The sequence below is a fragment of the Manacus vitellinus genome, unplaced genomic scaffold (assembly GCF_001715985.3).
Source record: "Manacus vitellinus isolate BGI_N305 unplaced genomic scaffold, ASM171598v3 scaffold_44_pilon, whole genome shotgun sequence".
In the NCBI taxonomy this organism is placed as follows: Eukaryota; Metazoa; Chordata; class Aves; order Passeriformes; family Pipridae; genus Manacus; species Manacus vitellinus.
Genome location: NW_021940565.1, coordinates 4,068,833 through 4,095,301, shown reverse-complemented (window position 1 = coordinate 4,095,301; position 26,469 = coordinate 4,068,833). Strand labels below are relative to the sequence as shown.

The following is a 26,469-nucleotide window of genomic DNA, read 5'->3' as shown; positions in this document are numbered from 1 at the left end:
ATTCTAGAGCAGACTTTGGAATTCCCTTAGCCGTCTTTATTGTGAGACGCTTCTCAGGTTCTTAGCTGGAAGTGATAGGATTCTTTGAAGACTTGAGGTAAAACAGAAGGTCAGATATATAGATTTTCTCTTTGGTTATCTATTTCTGTCAGGTAAGAGAAAGAGAAGCAGTTGGATTGTTTTGGGACAGGAATGTGAAGCTGAAGAACAGACAGTCCTGCAAACCCTCCATGGCCTGCAGTGGGTCGATGGAGGTGCAGTGTATGGGCACTCAGCATCCCACAAAAAATCCCATCTGGATGATTGGCTGTGTAGTTAGTTCTGTGTTTTCCTCTGCATTAATGGGTGTGTGTTGCACTAATACTGGCTCACACATAACTTTTTTAGATTGGTCGTAAGTCTTGTTGACTGTGTATTTGAGTGGTGAGATGTTTGTGATGTTTCATGGAGGACTCCAAGACTGCTGTTCTGCTGTTTTAGGATTATGGGAAGCAGTCCAGGATGTGGCAGCCCTTGGCAAACAAGTTTAGCAGATAAAATTATTCTGCTGCCACATTTTTTCATGCTGACAAACATCTGTATGGGTAATCTGTAATGTTGAGTTTGGGAATATGGGAGTGGGGCCGAAAGTCTGGTAGGGAAGTTGGCCTGTTGACACAAGAAATCTGTTGGAAAATACTGGAGGAAGAGTCTAGTCCAGTCTGCTTAGTTGCCAACAAGCTTTTAAGAACATCCTTCAGTCTTGGACACGGCACCAGGTTATCTCTAAGAAATGAATGTAAGTGTAATTAAATATAAATTGAATATCAGTGTAAATTGAGGATGTGAAAGTGGCTTGTATGGAGTTAGTGGTAACTCTGCATTAGGTTGTACTGTGTTACTAAACTGTTGGGTTTGTTGATTGTTTATATAGAAAACAGAAACTTTCAGTTACTAAAAGCAGAAGTAATTTAACAGGAATTGTATTAGTGTAAGTTTCTATTTTATCTGTTTGTTTTACACTGAAAGAAAGGCACCCAGGAATTTCCCATCTGTGTGTCAGTGAACTATTCTGTAATCTTTGTGAATTATTTGGGTTTGGACTTAACATGTATAAAAACCTCCTTTTATTATTATTAAAGAATGATTGGTGAGGTGTACGAAGGGAAAAGGGTATGTTTTGATCCAGCTCCTTGCAGAGGTCACCCCCTTGCCCCAGTCTTGCATACCATGAGGTGCAAGACAGGAATTGGCAATCCGGGGTGTTTGCACGAGAGGCAGTGAGCACACAGACCTTGGCACAGGCAGGGTTGGGAGCTGGGACCACGGCACCTGGAGCAAGGTATCTGTGGGATCTCCTGCCTTCACATGTGCCTTCTGTGAGAGGCAGGCCAGTCACTGCAGCCGCATTCCCAGCTGGCTTCTGGCACTGAGAAACACCTAGTTTGCTGTGCATTTTTGTTTTACCACTTACTACGTGGAATCTGAACATTTTCAAATTATTACAGTTCCTAGATGCCTTTTTTTCCCCTTGCTTCATTTCCACATTTGTGTTAGACGCTGCCTGTATAGTAACCAGATCTGAAAATGTGTTAAACAAGCACAAACAAGGCTGAAACAAATGGAAACCAAGCCCATGTTCTACTCTAGACAACCTGTGTATTTATTTTGGGAATATTTTTATTTTGATTCTGTTCCCCATTTGAATATAAATTGTCTTGTGTGTTTTGGTTTTTTTTAAAATGCAAATCCTAAATGTGATAGTAACATTTGCAGGAAAATAACCAATGTATAAAAATCAGGGAAGGGAGAATGATCACAGAAGAAGCAAAAGATAATTTTCCTTCATATCTTCTTCTTGGGAGAGTAGCAGCAAAGCATGTAAGGCAGGTATTTGCTGGTGACCTTAGCATTATTTTTTGGCTATGAAAAAATGTTCAACTACTTATTTTTTCCCCCATAATCAGTCTGCTCAAGCTTACATGGTAGCTGTCATCTAGCAGTAGCCTTAGAGCATTAATTAAGATGTCAGCCAACCAGAATGTGTCCTAAGTACCATTTCGGATATTTAGTGGACAGAAAACAAAATAAAATATGAAGTTGGAAAGAGGAAAGGCAAATTTGCAAAGAGATTGGAACAGGAGGTTTGAGAGGGTGGTATGATATTTTATTTTTTTTTTTATTTTTATTGCTTTTTTGTTATCTTACAAGTTGGCCACCTCTGTACGATTGGAACCTCTTTCAAACTGAAAAACAGACTTATGGTGTAAAGAAAATTTCTTAAGCTGTATTTGTGGTGGAGGATGACTGAGATGGTGATTGATGGAGCTCAGTAAAGCTGCTGCTGCTGCTTCAAAACCTCTCGTGTCCTGTTGACCTAAAGCAGCTGCGCTAGAATGGCTGGCCTTTTACAGAAACTTCATTGCAGCTCCTCTCTAGGGTGTTCTCATGGGTTTTCCTCTGCTTTCCAGGACTATCCTGGAAATTGAATAATCTATTAAAAATTTAGATCCAGTGACCAATCTGCAAATAAAGACACTGGCCTGGCCAGCTGAGAAATGTGATTTTTCTGCTATTGTCATGGACTACAGCAAATGAAGAAGCAGTGATTTTTTTGACTCCTGAAAGACTTTGGGGTGTGTCTCATTCCTTAAATTGGTAGCACAAACAGGAAAAAAGAAACAAAACACCAAAACCAGAAGTGGTAAGATTAATCATCTTTTACTAAAAATGAAGAAATTGCCCAAGGATTGTTCAGCTGCCTGCTACCATGACCTGCTGCTTGTAAGGATGAAGTAATCAAAACACAACTCTTCCACCAGAACTGAGATTAGCATCCTACCTAGTCTGCAGGCTGCTAGTCAGTACTAATGTAGCCTGGTGAGGTTTTGGAGCACGAGCAATTTGAGCTGCCAACAGCACTAATTGAGCACACCTATATTGGTGTCACTGTAGTCTTATACAAGTAAGTGTAAGTGCTCTTACACAGGCTGAGCAATCTTGAGTTGGTGTGTGGGAGAGCAGGATTATTCTGAGGTCTGGTGCATTCAGCAGTGTTTTTGTGCAAGTTTTCTCTTGTTTGAGCCTTTATGCTGGACTCCTTGATTAAAGAAACAGACCCATCTTGTGGCAAGCAGGAGCCCAGGGATACCTTGGTGGTGGGGTGTTGGAAAGTTAGAGAAATAATGCCATAGTTCCCTCAAAGGGAGCATTTGCTGTGTGGGCAAAGGAGCTGATCTCCTTACCATAACATCACGTGCAGTAAGAGTTGTGTTGCTACAGAGGTGTTGGAGCTGTGTGTTGTGTGCTCGGGTTTGTCACTGCAGATCCCACCCACAGCAGCTGCTCCTGGGCCGAGGTCTGGAGCTCACCCCTGTGCTGCCCTGGCAGGTGAGATCAGTCACGAGATCAAGCAGCGTCGTGGTGTGTTTGAAAACACCCCAAATGTCCTCTTGAGTAACATGGGCTAAGTAGACTAAAGCCATGTGTCTGGCACCTGCCCAAAATGAAGGGCAGTGACTGGCAACTGAAACACAGCATTATTTTTGCCTTATTTTGTCGCATTACCAGTTCTTTCCCAATTGTGTGTGTGCTCCTTCCTCCCTCCATTCCAGTGTGAAATGGGGCAGATTAGTTGGAACCTCCAATGGCTTGCAATGTAAGGGAAGAGGAACCCCCCAACCAGGTTCCTTGCCTGACCTTTGCTGCCTTCCAGCCAAGCCTGATGTGGGAGAGGTGCTGAACTGTGAGCATTAAACATTGTGCCGGTGGTCCACGATTTCCTTCAGCTGCAGGTGGGATGGTGTTGTCTAAATTTGCAGTGGCTACTTGAAACATCTCCAAAAGATGTTCTGGTAGCAGAGAAACAGTCAGTTTCTTATTCTCACTTCATCCAATCCTGGGATTTTTTACACTTTGTGAAAGATATAAAAGGATTGTTTCTCTGCTTTGTGCAAGCCTCATTAGCCTTCCATATGTCTTCAGGAGGTTGATAGGCTTAAATGTGATGTATACCTGAAGTGTGCTAACAAACCTGCATCCAAATGATGACGGGCAGAGGGCTATTAATTTCTTACACACTACCAGAGAGGAACTGGTGAAACATGAAGAGAAAACTGTTAATGAGTGCAAGAGGCATGAAACAGTGCCATGTGTAGCCAGCTCCATGTCTTCTGGCTGCCAGGGAAATACAGAGCCCTTTGAGTGTTTTAGCAAAAACAGCAGAAGCATCGGAAGGCATTTGCAACTCTGAACACTTGTAATATGGGAAACTTAGTGTAATGTTTGTGACACTGAAAGAATATGTTTCAGTGCTGAGTGTACATTTGTGTTGCAGATGGCCCACAGTTAGAAAACTGTTTCTGTAGCACACCTTTAGCCTTGTATTGTAGTTTCTCCTTGAAGAGAGAGAGAGGAGTCGAGAGGAAAAGGACAAGCTGAGTAAATTGGACTCAGGTCCAGGTTCCAGACCTTTCAATACCTCTTGTGATGGGTTGATGCTTGAATAAAATTGGATACTTTAAGGTTTTTTTACAAACTACAGCTGCAGGAGGAGGAAGTGATTCATTCCTCCTTCCTTTGCTGATCACAGCCACAAGCTTTGGCAACAAAGGCCAGTCCACTTCCAGATAATGGTATAGAGTTCTCCAAGCAGAAGAGAAGTGCTCTGGGTGTCAGTATTTGCTTTCTTCCTTTCTTTTCCAGCAACTTTATTAAAAATAAATTGCTTTTTAAAGCATGCAAAACAACAAAAAACACAGAGATCATTCCTCCACTTTGTGTTACTTTCCTCATCTTCCTCTTTCCAGCCCAGTGCTTGGAGAGGGTAGGTCTGGAGCAGCCCAGCAGGGGAAGGTAGAGCCTTGCTCTTGGCAGATGGTGCACTCATCGGGAATAAGAAACAAGAAATACTTTCCAGAGAGTGTCTGGCATTGTGGCAGCCTTGTCTGGAGTCGGTTAGGAAGAGGACAAGGTCTTTGGTTGGTGTCTCCTTGCAATGTCAACTTTAGCTTGTTGGAAACATCCCAACTCATACTCAGAGATGGTTCTGTCCCCAGAAAACTCTTTGTTATGATATCACTATTGGCTTTCGTCTACGAATTACTGTACAGCTTAAATGTCAGTATTCAAAACTTGAAGTGCACAGCCAGAAGCACAAGCAATATTTAGTTCGTGCTCCTGGCAAGACTTGCTTTCACATTTATCAAACTGACGTTCAAACCAAAGAAGTAAAAATACAGCTAAAATATCAGGTGCTATTGAATGCCTGGAGAAGCCATGGCAGGAGTGTTGCTTTTCTTTCCCTCCTATAATCAAATTTATCTACACTTCTGAACAAACATCTGCATGAAATATTTAGTGGTTCTTTCTTTTTTTCCCTTGGATCTGGTTTTGCATCTGAAACAAGCCGATAGCTCAACCAGCTTGGACATGGTGTTCGCGACTTGTGAAAACCCTTTCATGCTTGTGGTGTCTGGGATGTCCAAATGCAGGCTCTAAAGCCTTGGTACACCCCAGGTGTGTAAGTGTGGCCAAACAGGAAAGACTCCAACTTCTACCCTGGCCGTCTTGTCCAGTAAAACCATTTGTCAGCTTCAATTTTTTTTGACTTTTAAGGTGCGGCAGTAACTCAGTTCCTTCGAATAGTAGGACTTGCTCAGGGAAGATATGCCAAAGTGCTCTTCCTTTTCCAAGTTCTCATCTTGTAGCCCAACAGAATGAAAAAACTGCCCATGGTTTTACCATCTGTCATATTAAAGTGGTTCTTAGAGCAACTATTGATATCTTAGTTGAAAATACTGTTTTTCTGAAGCTTTTCTTTCCTCTGAATGAGATCTTCTACCTTTCTTTCTATGGTTTCTAGCCTCTTCTACCTGATGTTTTTAAATGCCCAGTATTGACTTCATCTTCTGTGTCATGGTGTTGGGATCTGCTCTGTAGATCCTTCCTGTTCCAGCTTGTATTGTTGCTGTTCTGCCTGGCACTTGTAAACCTCAGTATGCCTCAAGTGGACCGCTGTTTCCAGATGTAGTTCTGCAGGAGAGGTCCATCCTCTCCCAGCTGCTCGAAGGGATTCCTTGGTCCTAAGTCGTGCTTTTTGCCCCTGTGTTAATTTGAGATTTCAAAGAAGGAGTATTTCTGATATCCTTTGTCAGACTGTCATGAGCCCACTTGGTAAGGAAAGGTCTTTGAGAAGTCAGAGGATACAGACCATTACCTCCATGTCTTCTCCTGTCTGCTTCCTGAAGATGGAGCCCTATTTATAGACAAACTTCACTAGTGACCTCTCGTGGGAGAAGGGAAGAGGGAGAAATGATACAACAGAACAACATCAACTGTTCAGATGGGGAAAAAAACTAACAAAACCACCCAAGTAACTAGAAGGTGGAAGAGGGGCAGTATTTCAAGTTGTGGGGCTTTTCCTTATCCAGACTTAGTTATTTTGGGTTTGGGTCATTGCCACAAACCAAATGAGCAAGAAAGGGGGTTTTTAATTTTTTTTTAGGCATATTTTAGGCTTTGAGAAGGAAACTTTTGGTCATCTTCAAGGTACAAAAGGAATGGGAAAGGGGAGGCAAATGTGGCCCATATGGCTTATTGCAGAAAGTGCTGCTAGCCCTGCTTCAAAAGAAGCATTTTGTGGAAAGTAACAATCCTAAAAAGGAAATATCATTTGAATAGATACCCTAATGCCATATTTTGTTCTCAGTTGGTGCCTGTGTTGTCAGAAGTGGGAGCCATGGTTTATGTCTGTAAGGATGGCAAAATGTACTCTGTTCACTTCCTTCTTTGTCTTTTGCTGCTGAAAATATATTCTTTCATGTTGAAACATCCCATACTTGGCTGCTGCCAAAAGTGAAATTTTAATTTTGATGAAAAGATTAAGGTGCTTTAAGCTTGAGAAGAGTAAAAATAAACTTTTCCTCTCTTCTAAATCTGATGCTATAAAATGAGGTGTGTGTGGTTTTGAATGGCTGTAGAGCTAAAACAACTAAATTAAAAAAACTGAAGATTAACTGTGATTGTAGAGCAGTGGGTGTCTTTATCCTGGATGGATTTGGTTTGGATTTCTCTGCTGTTGTTCAGAGCTCAGGGTGAACTGGAGTAGGAATGCATTGCATGTGACACTTCACCTCAAACTGGCCACCCCGCCAAGCTGGAACCTGAAATAAGAATCGCCTTTGCAGAATGAGGCAAATAGGAAGGAAGAACCATCATGGAAAAATGCAAATTTGTTACAGATCTTCTGCTTAGATTTTTGTCAGCTTTAGCTAAGTAATTACATGGAAAGTTCCTCTGGTTCGATGTGTCATTTTGAACAGGAAAGGAGAGAGGTAGGATAGACCAAAATGCCAGATCCAGTAGGTTCGGCAACACACTGGATGGCTGATAGACTTCAGGCTGTGGAGGAAGGGTTTGCAGGAGAGTTACAACTTTTAGATCTTCTGACAGATATTCTTGGTTTGATGAATAAACTACCCTGTCCTTTTGGCTGTCATGACTCCGGGTTAGGTAGAGTGAGGCGTTTTGACGGTGAGCGACTTCCAGCAGGAAGGTGTGGCATCTGTTTAAGCCTCAGCCTTAGTTTTGAGCTCTGGTTCTGGGCTTGAGATGCTGCCAGTTGTGCTGATGCTTTCATCGGAAGAGAAGAAACATGGTCTCATAAAATCCAGTAGATAGTGGAGATGACTTCTGTTAAATTGGATAGCCTGGTGTTACCTGATACGAGGTTATGAATAAACCATCCAGCTTTCCATGCTGTGCAGTAGAAGCAATGAAACATTTGGATATCAGTGCACATAGGCAGTAAGGAAACTGTAAGTACTTTTCTGCCCATTGGCACTAGTGAAAGCACAACCTGTAGCAGTTCTGCTCCCCTGACTCAATGATGCTGCCTAGAAACCTGGAGAAGATGAGGCAGCCAAAGTGATGTCAGCCAGGGTCTAGGATTGCCCTGACTCCTGTGGTTCAGAATATGACAAAATTATTCACAGGGACACCTGGGTTACTACTAACAGGAGTGCAAATGTGTTGGCAAAAGACGTGAAATTGTTAGGCAACTCTGTGTGCCTTCTGTGTAGTTGTGGAGTATTTAATCTTGCCCTCCTAGTTTTTACCTGTCTCTTGTTACCATTTGTATTTGTTGCCTGTTGCAAAGTGATGCCATGTAAAACTAGGAAAATGAGAGATTCCCCTGTAGAGTTTATGCTCTGCTGCACAGGAGAAGTGAGGCATGAATTAAAATGTGCTCTGTGGGCAGTGGTCAGCGTGTATGGCAAAGATCTCATTGGTGCGCTGGGGGCTTGTATTTTTGTGTTTTCACCATGTTGCTGCTGGTGATGCTCTGCTGTTGTCAGCCAAGAAGGTTAGGACTTGGGTTTGTAAATACACTTTTTTCAGGAAGCAACCATGTAAAGGCAGCCTCGGGAGAGGAGAAATTGAAGGATTGCTTTTGTGCTCTCAGGATTTCTCGCTTGCAAGTTGCCCTTCTGAACTGGGATGCAGTCGATGTTGTACAGCAGTTGGCTGGTCGTTTTTCCAGCTCACATGTGCAGTGCTGCTGCCTTGCTTTGCATGGAGAGCAGCACAGAGGTTCCTGTGCTGCATGGCTGGCTGGCTGAGCAGCCCCCAGGGAAGGATCCTTGAATCAATGCAGGCACACACTGGAACAACAGGGTGTCTGGGACCATGGCCTGCTGCTGCTTTGTAGATGGGGCTGTCAGCCCTGCCAGTTGTTCTAAATCCAACTAGAATTGAACATACATGTTTGTGTACACTTTTGTTAGATGTCTGGCATAACATTCCAGGCTTGCAGCTGCACAGGATTTGGTAGCTAAGTTTTCCTTACATAATCTATTCATATAAACTATGTCAAATGTACTTTAAGGCTGATAAAAGTTGAAGTTTAGGGGTGCTTTTACTTGGATATAGATAATTTTATTACGCCTGCAGATCTGGGTTACAAGCAGATTGATCTTTGTTTCATCAGGTGAAGCTTATGTGGGGGAACATGAAAAACAGAGCATCAAAATCCTTCAAACAATTAAAACTGAAGAACTGCTTTTCTGTCCACTGATGCTTTGAATGACAGTATTATAGTGACACAAGATATCAAGTTTTTACATTAGATATGATATGAACCTTATCCGTGTAACATAACAGCAGCCAGAAGCTTCTCCTCCTGAGAATATTTAACACTTCACAGTCAAGTGCCTTGCAGAGCCTTTATGTGCATGATACATTTTGCTATGTTTATTATGTTTTCCAGTATATTCGAAAAGGATCCCAGTGGAGTTGATTCCACTGCGAGTTCTAATCACCGGACCAGAAATCTTCTGGAGTTCTCAGCTGGCCAGGAGTCCAGTGCAGCTCAGAAAATACCTGAGGGCATCATTCCTGAGAAGAGTAATAGGTGAGATGAAAACCTTTAACATATTTTGAGTGACAGAGGGCAATGGTGCTTTTAGCTCTCCCTGCCTTACTGACCTTTTTGGCCAGCACTATTGCTGTTTTTATAGAGCAGCAGAGCTTACAAACACAGTGTTTTGAAAGCTAGTCTTTTATTATTTAACAAAGTTTACCAGGTTGTTTTTCAAATAAATATGGTATTTTATCTCCAAGATTACCCAATACGTAATGCTTCAGAAGTGTACACGTGGCTGTGCTGCATGGTGTTAGGGAAGAGAGCACATAAACAAGTGTATGCCACAGAGGCTTTCAGAACCTTTTTCAGTCCTTCATCTGTCTGCTTTTTTCCTCTGATCTATATTTTAGCTTGCATAGTTCTGATATTTGTCATATTATCTATATCTGCATACTTTTCAAGCTGGAGTATTTATTTTCTTAGTTGCTCGAGAGAAGACTGGGCAAGTTCACAATTAAGAACACACTCTGAACTTAGCACTGTACATTTTTATAAAACTCTGAGTCCATCCTTGTGTTTTTGCATTATTTAATTAAATACTGGCTTTCAGGCTTCCTAAATCTCTAGCATGCAGTTCATAAGTGAACATATAATTGCCTCCAGATTGAAGTCTGGCTAATACAGCTCATGTTTTCCCCTTACAAGATTTATCCTATTAGACTGTCCCTTTCCAGTAGAGTGTTTTGGCTGGTTGAACAAAGCCAGGCACAGATGTGCAGAAAGCCCTAATGTATTTTGCCATGCAGAAAGAAGGCAATAAATCAAGAGCATTTTAAGGCTGTAGCCATGGTGAGGGCTTTGTGTCCTGTGTGGTACATTTCAGACCATGACTTAGGTGATGTAAGAGTAGACTAGTTCTCTTAGGAGGATATGCATGTGCCTGTATCTCCTCCTTTTCTTTCACTGTTTCACCCTGATTTTGGCAAGCTGTGAGCTCTTTGCTGCATATTTTTCTTTATCAGTCCTAGATGCAGTAGACAGGAGAAGCAGACATGAAAATGAAGAGAAAGCTGGGAAAAGGACGGGAATGTAAATGAGGCTTTCATGAGCTCTTATACCTGATTTTTCAGAAAGAAATTGAAGTTTAGGAGCTACAAGTCTATCAAAACGTAGAGGACTAAAGCTGTTACATTGAGAACTTATCAAGGGAGAAACTTATAATAGGTATTGTGATAAGTAGTTAACCCTTCAGGAGGTGCTGAGAGTGTTATGGATTTTTGTACTGAGAAATAGATGCTCCTTTTCACTTTTTGTCAAAACCAGGCTAGATTCTGGAGACACCTGGAGATGTAAGACCTCTCCATTCAGTTGTAATGTAGTTCGTGGCTGCTCCATTGTTGTATAGCTCATGGTCTTTACTTCTGCATGGTTTTAGTCGATAATAAATTTAGTATTTCTGTAGCACAGCTCTGGAATGAAAAAGAAAGTTGCCTCTGCAGAGATCACATAGTTTACATACTATGAGGAATATTTTACAGGCTACATTTTCTTTCAATATCTGGCCTTTATGGGAAGAGATCCAACATCTGCTAATGCTCAACTGTCTTCCCTGTGTTGAGTGCTGTCAGACCCCATTGAGGAATTGACTGAGAACATTGGATGTTTGATAGGAATTGTTATTCACCTGTTTCAAAGGTCCCAAGGGAGCAGCTATAACATTTGTGGGTCTGCTGATATTAGTGCTCATTCTCTGGATTTGGTCAAAGGTCCATAAAAAAGTATTTTAAGGGATTTCTTGATATCCTTTTCTTTATTTTTCCAGGTATGATCGTTCTGTGTCTGATAATAAAGCACTAATGATAGTCTCAGAAGAGCCACTTTTATATATTTCACCACCACCCCCACCCTGTCGGCCTCTGATCAACCGGACAGAGTCACTGAGGTGAGCAATCAACCTTTTCTGAGTGTTTAAGGTTTACTAGGAGTTGAGATACAAATTCTGTGTTGGCTGAGTGCTACTGGGCAGACAGCTGTGAGTGATGTTATTGTACATTCATAGAGTTCATCCAGTACGTGACCAGTGTCTGTCTAAACGTCTGCACTGTCCAGTGTCTGCTGCCATAAGGACAGATCGACTTGGATCTTTGTAATCTTTTGATGGTTTTAGTCATGATTTTCACTCTTTTCACACTGGTCATTTGCAGCAATTGAATAGCAATTGAATAACAGCTTTCTGACAGCTTTCTGACTCAGAAGAGAAATTGTTTCATATGTAGGAATGTTCATGATATGGAAATCAAGTTCAGCTAAAAGCCTTTTCCATCTGAATTACATAAGAGATGGTCTATTTTTCAGCTTCTGATACAAGCAAACTGAACTTGAGCAGATGTGCTTCGTTCACTGTTAGAAAATACCTACCTCCACTTTTTCCACAGATGTGTCACTAACCTTATCTCCATCTTCTTTGTCCCTTCTTTCTCTCAGATTTATTTGCCATAGTTTAACCTTCTTAACCAATAATTTGTCTTGATCAACTTTTGATTTTGAATTGCCATGGTCCTTCCAGTAACTTCAAAATTGTTGTTCATTGGGCAAAAGGAACTACTGTATCTACTTTATATTGAAACATCCATCAGTACAATACTTTATAGATATTCCCTTACAAATTCCCTCATAAATTTCACCTTACAACTTTATTTTATTACTCCTTTGTTAAAAATAAACGATCATAAGATAAAAGAATAGTAATCTGCAGTGTGTCTTTATAGTGGCTAAACTGTTTTATAAAACTAAAAATCTTTGCCATTGTTCTCTGAAACATCTGTTGATGCTGTGGGTTTTTCTAGGCTGAATCATGAACTTCGAGGATGGGTTCATAGACATGAAGTGGAACGAACAAGATCTAGAAGGTTATCAAATAACCAGCAGCAGAAAGCACGGGTTATGCAGGTATACAGGTTTATACTCATGACTCAATAGCATGACAAGATAATTCAGTCAATGTGAAATATTCTCTCTTACTTGTTTGCACTTGTTATTGTAGACAAAAGTAGCGATGGTGCCTGTAATTAGGGTACCCAACACTTCCCATTTTAAATTGCTGGGTTTGGTTGATCATTATGTTGTCAAAGTTGTTCTTCCATTCCTGCTCTTGGATTCAGGCTAGAAGTTCTGAATTTTTTTAGCGGTCATCAAAATAGGTTCAGCATTTTCTAAAATTAAATCGGTAGTTAGCCTTTTTATGGCTTTTCTGCAAAGATAAGCAGTTGGTTGCAACTGCACATTCATCTGCCTCACTGTTAAGGGGCACAGCTAATTGATTTTGTTGAAATATTTCTATTTCATTTTTCAGATTTTTGCTGGAGGGATTACTTTTTGGTAAGACTACAGAATTATGAGACTTGCGCTCATCTCTCTCTTTTTTTGAAATCCCTTTTATACACATAAATCCTTTCATCTACATGGCATACTGATACCAAGGCTGAAATGAAGACAATGAATTTTCAAAGTCTTTTATTTGATTAGAGCTTGAAAAAGAATTGAACTTAACAATGTGGGAAATACTTCACTTTTCTAGGGAAAAGGTATTGTGCATTAAACTTCAGATTCTTTTCACTGCTGTCCAAAGGAGATTGACAGAACAGTTAAGGAGAGAAAATTCGTGTGCTTTTAGTGTTTCAAACACCAGAAGCATGTTGTGAATAGTCTGTTTTAGCAGAGTTGCAAAGTGGACGAGACCTCAGAAGAATTCTGCACATCTGATGTCAGTGGTAGCGAATTTTTCAGTTGGATCACACAGTTTGTGCAACTGTTGGGTTTGGTGCCAGGCTCTCTTCTTTGTCTCTGAATGTGTGACTTCAAATCTGGCTGTATTAAAATTTTTTTGTTGTTTTTGTTCCAGTTTGATTGCTGACCATTTCAGTTATTCATGTTTCACCAGTGGAAAAACGCACATTTCTGGTGCAGGGCGCTGATTAACCTCTGCACCCCACTGTACTCTCTGTTACAGATGTGCAACGTATTTTATGTAGTGGCAAACCAGGAAAATGCTTATTGTTTGCACTTTGTGTCATCTTTTCATATTCCCCCTTTTTCAGAGCTCCCTGAGTGAGAAGGCAGATTCCCAGCTGATGGCCATGCCTTACACAGACACCAGTCTCAGGTAAGGCAGGAACAGCTCCTTTGTTACTGCTTTCTACTTAATAACCCAACTTTTCACCAACAGTTGGTAAAAAAGGCTGGGTTTCACTTTGTCAGAATTCTTAAGCCAAATGCAGCTACTTTTCTTGGCCTAATTTCTGTGCCTTAGCAAATAATTGCTTCTAATAATTTAAACTACACTTAAAGGTATCACAGCTCCACTCTGGGGTCTTTCTACCAATAAGTCTTACAAAAATCTTTACTTCACTCTGCAGAATACCTTTCCAATCAGATTTGAATATTTAGGGAAAAAAGGAGAATTGACTTGGGACTATCTGTGAGAACATCATTAGTTTATAAGAAAGTTTCAAACAGCCATGAATCTGGTAGGAGAAAGGTTTCTTTCACTGCCTTCAAGAGTAGAGCCAGTATAGCTAGGACCAAATTATTATGATGAAGTTAAAGTACCATTATGCCTTATTTGCATGGTTTGTCTCCATCTCCTGATTTTTCCATGCTGATTACTGGAGCACACTAATCCAGAGATTCCTGATGTCCCCTGCTCCCTCCTCCACGTAACTATCCTGTCCCTCTTCCCTGGTGACAGGAAGTACTGGAGAGTAAAACTGGAGGAAACAAAATTTCTCTCTCCTGAATTCTGTGTGAGACAGTTCAAGAGGTTCTCTGCTTTGAAGTGCCAAAGAGGAGTGTAAGAGCAGAATGGATTATAAAGGGGACTTTTTGTTGAGAACACCACCTGAAATGTTGCTGTTGAAAGACAGCTGTGGGCCTTCGGTTTGCATTGCTGCTTTGACAGCAGGATCAGCCAGGGGGAAAACAGCAAAACTGCAAGCCAGTGTTATGGAAACCAGGCTGTCAAATTTTGATATGTCTTGACTTACAAGAAAAAAAAACACCTATTTGAGTTCTACAGGTAGATGAAAAATTATCTGTTTTAATTGAACAAGCCTCATGGCATAAAGCGGTTTAATATACATGCTTGCATTACTCTTGAAAAAAATTATCTGGATTACTGGAAACAGTGTGCAACATCATGTAACTCTGCATGGAATAATCTGTTGTGCTCAGAAGGAAGTGAGAATTTTTTTTTTTCAGATTAATGATGTTTACATGAACAGGACCAGTGAGTCATGGCAGCTGCATGCTATGACTGTCCTGGAGCTGCTAAGAACATAGAACAGATTTCCAGTTCCTCCCAGAGCCATCAGCTATTAGGTGCTCCATGAAGTCATAGAATCACAGAGTAGTTGTAAAGAACCTCTGAAGATCTCTAGTCCAATCTCCAACTCAGAGTAGATTTAACTTAAGGTTTACTGTATGTCTCTCTTAGAAGACATGATCTCCATCTCTGTTGTAATCTCCATCAGGAGTATTGCAGTTAGAGCTCCCTCAGCCTCCTCTTCTCTGAGCTGAACAAGCCCTGTTCCTTCTGTCTTCTGTCTCTCCTTGTGCATCCTGTGCTCCAGTCCCTGTCCATAATCCAACCCACTATGCAGTTTCCCTCCAGATTCCTGCTGGCTCACATTCAGCTTCCCTGCAAGCACCACAGCTCCTTTTTGCAGCACTTGTGCCTCATCAGTTGGGAATAAACTGCTGTTTATTTAGTTTGGTCATTGATATTACCCCTGTCAAGGTGTTTAATTTTTAATACCAGTGCTGTGACTGTAAATTGAGTGACCTTTGTCTTCTAGAACACCCTGCTTGGTGACCTGAATCCACGGACAGGAGGACATTAGCAGTATCTAGATTTATCTTTGTAGCACTGATTATCATGTTGGTCCTGGATTCCAAAAGAAATTTTATTAATTGAAAAAAATTGCAGAGAAGTCAAAGCACGGGATGAAGACAAAAATTAAGATGATTTCAAAGGAAATCATCAAAACCCCTCATCTGTTTATCAAGCTTCCTTCAAAGGTGGTTTTGTTGAAGGCTTCTGCAAGTGTGTATTTTAAGGCTTTCGATATTAAACTCTCTAGTTATTTTCTTGTTTCTAAGTTTTTCACTATTGAAATTATGGTTGTTGATGCATAAAGCCCTGTGTCCAGTCTCATTCCTTCTCAAAACAAACCTATGTGCAACAGTGCCCTTCAAACTTTTAAAACAAGACAGACTCATTTATCTCCCAGGCTCAGTACCACTGTTTTGGATGTACATTTAATATGATGTTTTCTTGTAAAATGTGAAGGTGTTACTGAAACAACTGATATTTTTGCACCTGTTTTTGGCTCTGAAGTTCCTCCCTTCCTTTCATGGAGAGGTCCATTGCAATTACCCGTGGGTGTTCAAAGGTAGATGCAATGTCATGCCTGTAATCCCCTGGTATCACTTGGAATCTGGGACTAGTGTTAGATTTGTTCCATGACCAGGAGAGCTTTGTAAAAGCCCAGTGGTTTCCAAGTGCTTTGGAACAGTTTTCTCCCATGCCTGGATTTAGAGTTATAAAAGGCCAGTTTTTGGGTCTAGCTGCATGTTCTGGAGTGTGGGCGAGCAAACGGATCTGTGGGGCCCGTTTCAGCTTTCAGGATGTGTTGTGCTGAGCAACACGTGGGCGTGATGCCTTTTATCACAGTACAACTTCAATGCTGAATCTCAGGGGTGGCTTGGTGGGCCTACGTGTTTTCATGAATGAGTAATCAAGCTCAAATTAGCTCCAGTCTTTGTTTCCTGTGTGTGAAGGATGTGATCTGATTCCTTGCTTGCTCAGTTCTGCAGAAGAGGATATGTAGTGTAGAGCTGCCTGCTCTTGATCCCCCAGGACTTACACCCCCAATCCTGTTAAAGGGCAACTGGCGTGGCAGCTGCAGTCCTTCAGTTGCAGCAGGACTATGTTAACAGTAGAAGAGAAGATAATGACAGTCTGCTATTACTGCTGCTTGAGAAAATCACTTGATGATAGATTTGTGCCTTGTTTTGGGTGCATGGTCATATTTTCGAAACACATCAAAATAGTCTAAATTAGCCACCATAGTTTAAAACCTGGGTCAGCAGAAGACAAGCTTGGGAGGGGAAGGATAGTCTGATCAGTGTCCTTGCCACAAACACTGCAAACACACAGTGTGCTATTAAGATAAAATGACTGGTTGAATGTCCAGATAATGGTTTGTGTAAGTATAGCCTTCCAATTTGTTTAAATATGTTATTTTGGAATGGGATTGGGGAAATATACACGATAGCAGTATGTGCCAGGAATTTCTCACCTTTCCAAGATAAACAGTGGATAAGTACCGTGATTGTAGGACTTGCCAGTATTTTTGCTTAGAATGGTTTAGAGCATCTTTTCCTTGTGTCCGATATATGTGAGATGAGAACTGTGGATAAGATAAGCCAGAATTATGCAAATATCTTATTTTTGCTCCACTGTCTGAATTGAAAATCAAGAGCTAATCTTTGAGTTGACCAAGGACACGGGGAAAAAAATTAAAAGGTGGGTGAGAGAAAAAGTGGAGTTGTCATTTGACAGTAAATTAGAAGCTCTGTTTATGCTTAACTTTGCACTTCTTTCAATTTCAGTGGTTTGGATTCTTATCAGTAAAAGAAAATTATTAAATGTTTTGATATTTCAGAAGGACATTACATTCTAAAATTTATTTTCAGAAGTCATCACAATTTTTCAGACACTTCATGTTGAAACTTTTTTTTTTTATGTTGAGCTAGCAGACGGGTTTTTGCCAGCCTCAGAACCATGAATAAAAACAAGCCTGGAAAACCTTCCTAAAGTAAGACCTTCAAAGCACCTTGAACTTTCAGAAAGTACCCAGTACTTTCACTGTCTTCACCTGTGTTTAATGTTCCTCATGCTTCTCTCAATGGATGAAGAGCTGCTGTTCCTTTGAAAAGCAGGTCTTTTAAAGTCATTGTCTCACTGAAGTTAACTTCCTTGTCTAAAATAATTACCTTTCCCCCTTCTTTATTTCAGCAGGAACTCAGGGAATGAGCTGCAAGTGTATTATGCCTCTCCAAGGAGCTATCAAGACTTCTTTGAAGCGATTCGCCGAAGGGAGGATACTTTCTACGTGGTGTCATTCCGCAGAGTAAGTGTAGTGGCTGTGTAACACTGGCCTCTTATTTGTGTCCATAAAATGTGACTTTGTCAAGGTTGAAGCTAAATTTCTTTCTTCTGAAGTGATGCTTCTGTGTACCCTGTACATGGCCAGATCATGGTCTTTGCAAAATATGCCCATCCCAGTTGGAAATGCAAAGAGCTTTGCAGAAAATATCATAGTGCTGGGGCAAGACAGCACAACATGGCATGAACCCTGTGGTTAAACACACATTATAGCTATTTAATAGGTGTATTAGCCTTTTGTGCTTCTTCTCGGTATAGGAATAAATGTACCCTGTGCACAAATTATTTCTTTTAGCTTAACATAGTATTGTTTCTATCTTCCCCTAGAACTTTTGCATTTGCAGTTTTATGTGTCACATCTTGCAGCTGTAGAGGGCTGTGTGCAGCAGCACAATTTTTCTGCTGTTTTGTGATTTGTAAGTTGAGACAGATGAGCAGTTCTGCTGTCTGTGCTTTGATACAGCATAGACTTGTGCTGCAGCTTTGTCAGGCATGTCCTCACATCTGCAGTGCAGTTAGTGACAGTAAAAGGTGTTATAAAATGTAATTCCAGGTGTTTGATGACACTTTGTGAACTGCAGGCCCCACTGGTATTGAAGCCAGGACAGCTGCAGTAGTGAGAAGCTGCTTGGGATGTGGTGATGGAAATGATCAAGGCTGAAACAGTGGTTGAAACACCAACTTGGGGTTGGAGGAGTTTATTCCCTCCTTTTTGCAAGGGTCTTGATGAGCCATTAGATAATGTATATAATGCACATTTGTCCCAGGACTGAACCTGGGGTCTTGGCTTGCTGAGCCTCCTACCCTGCCATTTTGCAGCTGGAGTGTTAGATGAGCACTGTTATATGCATGTTCACACCCAGCCATGGTCCCCCTGGGGCCCTGCAAATCTCCATTTCCTTGTCTTAGGAGTGTTCTGAGAGGAGTCCCAAGGTAGTAGGGGACCAGCCGTGGCCACGACAACAGCTCATCCAGCTATAACCTGTTCTGTGTAAGAGCATACAGATAAGCCTAACTAGTTTTAGCAGTTTCTGTGTTGTCATAACTTTACCAGTCTGTAGATGCCGTGGGTACATAGGTCACCTGGTACATGGTAACTTTTTTAATTTGTGAGATGCATGTCTTTAGAAAAGGTTCAGGCAAAATAAAACTAGTGGTGCTCTTATTAGGATTAGGGCTTTATGCTGAGTAGAAATGTGAGGTTAGTTTCCAGTCTTGGGATTACTGGGTTGTGTCACAAGGCTGGAATTTTGTTATTAAATGCTTGGCATGTTCTGCTGTTCTTTCAGCTAGCAACACAAATATAGCCAGCACCAGGCTCCACATATCCTGAGGATGAGGAGAAGGGAGTAGAGAATAGAAGGTTTTCTGGAAACTCAGAACAAAAAGCTGAATAGTGTTTGTCTAGGTCTGCATTTTGGGGCCATTGCTCCAGTCCACCTGAATGCATGTGCTTGTACATAGGTCCTGTTTATGCTGTCAGGTTAATGACCTGGAAGTTGTCAGCTCTCATTTCAGCTTGCAGAGCTGTCCTTGAAAACAGTGTGTCTTGTGCCACAGAATCTCTATAGCTTGGCTCTGCTCTGCTGCAGGGAGAGATGCAGAGACTTTTTAAACCCATCTATGAAGTTTATTTGGTAGCAAAGCTGTTGGTATTTCTGTTTTATGAATGAAATGTCCTCAAATGAGAGGCAGTTTTATGCATTACCTCATTTATTATCTTAATGGGGCAAACCTGATCTGGTGGCGAGCTCTGCCCTGAGGCACTTTTAAATTACTTGCTTGGATTCTTTTGTGAGTGCAGAAGAAAGGGCTCCTGCACAGCCCGAGGGGTGCCATCAGCAGGGCCCCAGCAAGGGAGGTGCCCTTTCACCTCCTCCTGAGGACTGCTGACTTCATTTTCTTTGGACCACAATTCCCTTTTCACTGATGATTAGGAGCTGAGTGGGGACTGATTTCCTCAGTTCACTTTTGTTGCTTTCTCTTGTCCAACTTAGGAACCAAGGCCTGGAGATGATAGGTTTTGTTCCTTCTCTGGCTGTTTGCCATGCAGACACTCCCAAACAGTTAATAAGCAGCCAAATAACGTAACAAAAGAACAAGAATCATCTAGTTAAAAGTTCCAGGGAGTGGATGGTTCTGGTATTGGTGATTGTCCTGCTCCGAGTGGGAGGTGGGACTGTGGATGTTCAGAGATCCCTTCCACCTGATGTCACTGGATCCTTTTTCCATGTGTTTTCTGCTCTGTGTGTAGCACCACATAACCTAGCATTTCTCCTGGATGCATGTGCTAAATTGCAACAGATTTTTTTTATGTGTTCTCACTTGCACTACAGGATCTGTGCTCTGAGTTCCTTGGATTTTCTAGAAAATGGCATTTGCTAGGGCTACCCGAGCCTCTCATATGGTAGGACTCAGCCAGGGCTTCTGAAGGTGCAAGGTTGGAGAGCAAAGCTCTTGTGCACTGTGTCTTCTTCTGGCAGTGCTTAGTACCTGTAAGACTGAGTTTTCCCATGATCTCATAAATTTTATTTTCTTTCCTTGCCTTGGAAGGCTTGCAGGTATGCATATTTACAGTTGAAGTTTGTGTGGGGTTTCTTTTTCTTTTTTAAGGAGGAGAGAGGAAAATAAAGTAGTATTTGGATCAGCTGAATCCATACAAGAAGGAGGGCTTTCACTTTGGGAATCTAGAGAAATTAATTTTCTGCTATTGCCAGGGGAATCTCTAATGTAATTTTTAAACAAGAAGAAATATGCCATTAACAGTGACTAAGGAATTGTTGAACTGAATCAGTGTTGTCTCCCAGCTCTGCCAGGCATCAGCAGCCAACATCCCTCGTAGGCAAGGCTCTTCACCATTTCTTTCTTCAGATAGTAGCTTGGTCATTTTAATTTTTTTCTTGCTACTTAACTTTTAGGAAGCCGTGGTTTTCAGGAGTCATTTAGCGTTGCAGGGCGCTCTGCTCTCCCCAAGTGCTCCAGCACTCCAAGGTGATGTCTTCGCACTGAGCCTCTAAGTTGCACTGGTTTGGGTTGTCTTTGAGAACACATCCAGAACTGGGAGGTCTGTGCAGTAGGTGCTGAGAACAAGTTGCCTGGTTCTGTGCAAAGAGCCCGGCAGTTTGAGCTCTGCTGGAGCACACTGGAGTCTCCAGTGGGTGTTGAACCTTCCTTTCATTTCTCCCAAGTCTCAGAGGCAGAACGAAGAGCCTGTTGCTCTGCCAACACCTTTGATTTCTACCCTGTAAGGTCTGTGATAGCAAGTCTGCTTGATCTGTTGCAAACAAACCCCCAGTGGAGCACGGATACAAAACCCAAGTTAGTTGATCCGAGGTGCTCTGTCTGCAGGGAATAGACACCTGGCTGCTGCTTCAGCTCTCTCTAAGCCTGGCACCCACACAGCTCCCTCCCAGAGCTCACATCTGTTTTGCCACAGAGTATTCAGGCCTTGAGGTTGTTTCTAGAATTACCTGAATAGCTAGCTTAATTTGAAAAGTAATTAAGTAAATCAATGGAGAAAACAAATCCCTTCCAATTTAGTTTGGCCTGTAGTGCTGCTTGGGATCATTCCATTCTTGTGTGGTTGGGATCAGAGTTCCCACAACTTGGAGTGATTAACCAGTTGATTTCCCCATCCTGGAAGGTTCAGTTAGTGACCCTTTGATGACATGGCTGCAGGGCTTATTTAGGGACAGTGACATTTTTTAGGGTAAGAATGTAATTACTGTTTTTAAGGAAAGCATGGTTTAAAGTTTGATTCACTTGGGAAATTCAGAGGACTACTGGCATTTCCTCTTGCTACTTTATCTATTTCAGAGCACAAATGTCTCCTGCCACTTGCATTTAATGCAGTGCATATACAGTATCTTACAGTACATTGCAGTAAAAGATAGATATTAAAAGATGCTTCTGGTTATTATTTGTTAGAGTGAGAGTGATGGAGCCCTATGGAAATCAATGGGAAAGCCTTTACCAACTCCAGTAGGAGCAGAATTTCACTTGGTAAATATCTGCTTCAAGTGCCACAAACCATAGAGCTTCAGGGAAGCCTCTTATTATGAATGTGAATTTCTGGTCCTTCAAGCCAACATCTGCAATGAGCATTTAAGGGTTTCTCAAGTTCTGCAAACAATTTCTCACTGAAGTGATTAAGCCAAATTTAAATCAGAACTTTTGTTCTTTCTTTGTGTGCTGGGAATAAAAATGTCTAGATTGTGTTGTGCTTCTGTTGGTAATAAGCCTGTGCTGTGCTAATTGTATTTGGGATGATATAATTGTATTTGGAATGATATATTACTTTCAGGAAGCAAAAGATTATAAAGCCTGGCTTTGACATGCTTGTGTAGCAGTAGGTTGCTGTGCTGCACACACTTCTGGCAATGATAATGTGAATGTATTCAGAGAGCATGAGACAGGTTTCAATTCGCTGCACTCCTGATGCCATCTACATCCTGCAGGCAAAACTGCTGGATAAGAAGTTGGCTTAAGATGACGTTTTATAGCCAGAAATTCAGTTCTAACATATACTTTTCTCCTACTTTGTTGCACTTGACAATGGGTGGTTTTTACTGAACATGAAGTTTTCTGCTGTTGACTTTGTTTGCGGATTTCTGTGGACTGGGGTGTGTAATTTGGTCTTTCATTCAGATAAAATGCCCTGATTAGACCCACACAGTCCTGCTGCTCCTAAAGATATAGCAGCTATTTTATATGTTTTCAACTGCTGCAAGTTAATATGCAGATTTTTGAAATATTTTACAAACTCTCCTTTCTCCTGGGGAGCCTGACCTTAGCTATTGAGAGGAAAAAAAAGTTACTTTATCCCAGGATCCTAGGATTTTAAGATCTTGTCCTATATTGTATACAGATGCTGAGAATAATATGTGTTGAAAGAACTGAGGCTTAGGGCATGGTATCTGTGATAAAATTGCCTGTCCTTTTCAAAGCAGAGGTCACCCTTTAGCCTGTCTTCTCTGTGAGGCCAACTCTTGCCTCTCTGGGAAAATCTGAGAAAGCAAACAGTGTGTGTGATTGTGCTGCAGCATGCCCTGAAGCTCAGTGAGCCAGCCTCTGTCAAATTACAGCTTCATTTGACTTTCAAATTTGAAAATCCATTATGAAAACCTCCTGTTGCCATCTAAGTGTCGATAGTGAAAATGAAGTCTGGCCTGCTGCATTCTTTGTTACAAATTCCCTATTTTTTGGCTAAACCATGGATTCTCTCTGTGTCAGAGAGATTTTTCTCCACCCAAATCCCTGATGTCTGTATGAAAACAGTGAAGGAGTTTTGGTTTTGGTCTTTCTCAAACTGTCATCCTTTCTGGTGTGGAAGGGGAGCAGGGAGAGATGACTTTCAAAGGGACTGAGAGGTGGTGAGGAGAAGGGTTCTCTGTGGTCTTCTGGTTACTCAGCTGGAGAAGATGTAGCTTTCGGTAGCATCTTGGAGCTTAGTGTAAAAACCTCCAGAGAGAAATGTAATAGTCTAAAATTAAGTCTAAAAGTGTATATTGGTCTTTAGAGCACAAATGGCCTTACCTCAATCCTGAGATTCTCAAAATACTCGCAGATGAGAAAAACACAACTGCAAGTTTAAAACAAGTTGATTTAGGTTTGCAGCTAAAGGGCCAGCAATTCCTTAAAAAGTGCTTCTATCAATACCTATTAGTATTTTCCAGCAAAACCTATGAGTGTGTCATTATTTCTCACTGTAAGGACATGCTTTTGGGAGGGAAGCAGCGAAGGGCTGTGTGTGTGTGCTGTAGGGAGCGAGCAGACAGCTCAGGAGGATGAGAAGGAACCAGGCAGTGAGATACCTTGGATGTGTAGGAGTGGAACCCGAAAAGGAGCAGCCAGCAAGTACCAGCTGCAGTGTGTAGCATCTACAGGGCAGGAGCCTGGCTCAGCCAGATGCAAACAGTGGTTAGGAGGGACCAGAACAAGAATGCAAAAAGCATTCTTCGTTACCTCCCTCTGAGAAGGGAGGTAATGCCTGTCACGTCAAGTGGGGTTTTGTTTCTTTTGGATATGTCTGTTCTGTTCCTACCTCCTACTTGGAGAGCTACTCCAAGGTATCTTGGAAGCAAAGTCTTTGTCACTCTGATTTTTATTTCCTTGAGTCCCTTTGAACCCCACTGTCCTCCAAATAAAATTGAGAATGAATGTAGTGTTGAGGACAGATGTGTAAGCAGAGATAGAAAAGTCACTTGAATGTGTCTGGCATGGAGCGAAAGATGCTTTTGGGTTTTGTGTGTATAGTCTTGATTCGTTTGTCTTCTGTATGGTTGTTGGAACTTCATGAATCATATTAATGCCGTCACTGAACTTCTTTCAGCCTTAGATGTCCCAGACCTAACTAATACTTTGTTATTTTTAAACTAGTATTTGGAAGGACAACATACACTGCAGATAATTATAGTGAAAATAAAACATACTGCAAAAAATGTCTCCAAAACCCAAAGTGGTTGCAGACAGACGTGACCAGTAATAGTATACATGTATTTAAAATGTGCTGCATGCTTACAGACAAAGAGTTGTGGGCAAGAAGTAGAGAAGGATTGTTGCTTTTGGAAAACCTCTGTAAAAGACCCACTGCTTATGAAATTGGTGTGGACATAGGCTAGAGAAATATGGGAAGCATGGAAGATGTGATTATAAAGTGGGAATTGTGTCAGTAAAGGAAGTGACAGCAGTATCTCACTTAATAAGAATACAGAACAGACAATTGCTGACAGCAAAGTGAGCAGGAACACAAGTTTATCCACAAACAAGTAATGTGCATTCAGTTAGAGCAGATTGTGGAAATACAACCCTGAAGTAGTTCCCTTCCTTTGGGAAATAACCGAAGTTCAATAAAGCATTAATAACACTTTAATTATGCCAGATAATAGCGCATCTCTCTTTAGCGATAGCATGATATTCATGGAAGAAAAGTTTGCTCAGATTATTCTGAACATTTCCTATAAGGGAATGATGGGCTCTTGCTTATGATCTGTAGCAGTATTTAATTATGGGATCGATGCTGACTGAGCCTTAACTGTATAAAGACAGAAATTATACCTTTCAGCTCTGGAACTGCAGCAGCCAGTAGGGAATTGATTTGCATTTGGTAGGAATGAGCTGCATGAAAACAAATGACCTTCATGATATTTGATTTGCCTTGAATGATAGTATACACAGAGAGCACTTTGAAATACTGCTGCTTGCTTTCTCAGTTGCACTTCACACTTTCACAGCTTCAGAAGTAAAATGTGAAGAATTGAGATGTTTTTGGTTTCATTAGGTAGTGGTTTTGTCCACAATAGAAATCCTACCTTTTAGCAAATGTTAATCATTATAGTATTACATTTGAGACCATTATTTAAAATCTTAGGCACACTTTTAGAGTTAATTCTGGTCAGATTAAGTTATTTGCTTCCAGTTTGAATTAATCCTTTTGCCAGATTTTTAGCTGGACAGCACACAAAGCTTTTTTTATGGAGTAAGAGCCCAGGTGTTATGAGTGTGTGCAGATTATCATCTCCTCCCACTGGACCAAACAGAACACTCGTGGCTTCCAGGTTTTATTTTTAAATCACTTACACTCCTAAGACAAGAAGTGCGATAAAATTAACGGTACATTTTTATCTTTTAGCTGGCTTTGAATCTTGTAACTGGCTTTAAAACTGCGTGAAAGTGGAACATAAAACTTGTTTTCTGGGACTCCTGGTTGCTTGTGGCCTATCTACTGGGCTGGCTAATGGAAAGGCAGAGTAGCAGCTGCAGAAATTCACTGGCTTCTCATAAAGGGCTGAGAAACGTTAGGAGACACTTAGGCATGTAAATCTCCTCGCTATAAATACTAGAAAGCAGAAAGGCCTTTTTCTCAGAATACAGGTTTTATTTCTTCCCTGTGTTTTATCACTGTATTGGGATGATCTGTTGCAGAACAGTATGGCTAAATGCTCTTTTAGAGAATCCTATATAGATGTGTTCTACCTGTATCCATAGCAGCTTCTCACCATTTAATTATTTTAAAATATACTTCCATACCAGCTCCCAGTAGGGCGAACCTCTGTTTTTGATAGTTGAAGGAGAGATACGGGTCTGAGAATGAGCTCATTTTGCTTCATGCCTGTTATGGCTTGTTCCTCACCATGTACTTGGGTGAACTCCAGTTTTGCCAGCACAGTTGATAGAAACTGTCCAGCTTTGGGTTAGTGATTAAGAATCTGGAATATCATGAGCTAAGCAGAGGGATCTTTCAGTCTGGAAACTACTGTTCAGGAAATCCTCTTTGTGTTTTGATTGCAAATGCTAAAGTGTGCATGTGAATAATTCTGGCACTTGAAAATACTTCTTTCAAGACAAGGCAAAGCTGTGCAGGAGGGGCACATGCACAACTCTCAAACAGCATGTGCACCATGAGGGTGCAGGGTAGAAATGGCCTGTCTGTTAAATCCCACGGGCCACTGCCCTTGGAGTTGAGTTGGCAAAGTGCCACAAAGCATTGCATTGCAGCAGTGACTATTACTGTTCCTTGGTTTTCTTGACTGTCTGACGTGTCAGCTACCTCAAAGAGGTGTTATATCCAATATGAGGAAAGTGGTCTAAGCTGTGCTCAGAGAGCTTGCTGTGTGCGAGGAAGGTACACAGACCTTCTGCTCTTGATCTAAGACCTGCCAGGCTCCTGTGTCTTAAGCAATGCTGTCCTCTGAGACTCTAGAAGTGGACATTCCCAAGCCGTTCTTCAGTGTGGAGATTCCTGGGTTGAGTCACTTGTTAACATCTGGGAGGCCCTTTTTTAATCTCCTTTCTAGGAAACCAGCATGGAGCTCTTCTCCTTTTTCAGAACAGTCCTGAGCACTCGGACCTGGAGTTTTTCATCAGGATCCAGGAACTCAGTAGGTAATCACTGGGCAGG

General features: G+C 41.4%; 1 protein-coding gene across 2 annotated transcripts in view; it reads left to right on the top strand.

The window, feature by feature from the left end:
* The window catches only part of ATF6 (activating transcription factor 6), a 74,637-nt gene that overhangs the window by 13,549 nt on the left and 34,619 nt on the right, over window positions 1–26,469 (top strand). The window contains exons 8-12 of one of the 2 annotated variants that reach the window (XM_029962272.1): window positions 9,248–9,391; window positions 11,166–11,285; window positions 12,190–12,292; window positions 13,441–13,505; window positions 17,424–17,535. In XM_029962272.1, coding sequence (XP_029818132.1) covers window positions 9,248–9,391; window positions 11,166–11,285; window positions 12,190–12,292; window positions 13,441–13,505; window positions 17,424–17,535 — 544 coding nt within the window. Of the gene's footprint in view, window positions 1–9,247; window positions 9,392–11,165; window positions 11,286–12,189; window positions 12,293–13,440; window positions 13,506–17,420; window positions 17,536–26,469 lie in introns of both variants that reach the window. The other variant, XM_029962271.1, reaches the window with a different exon arrangement.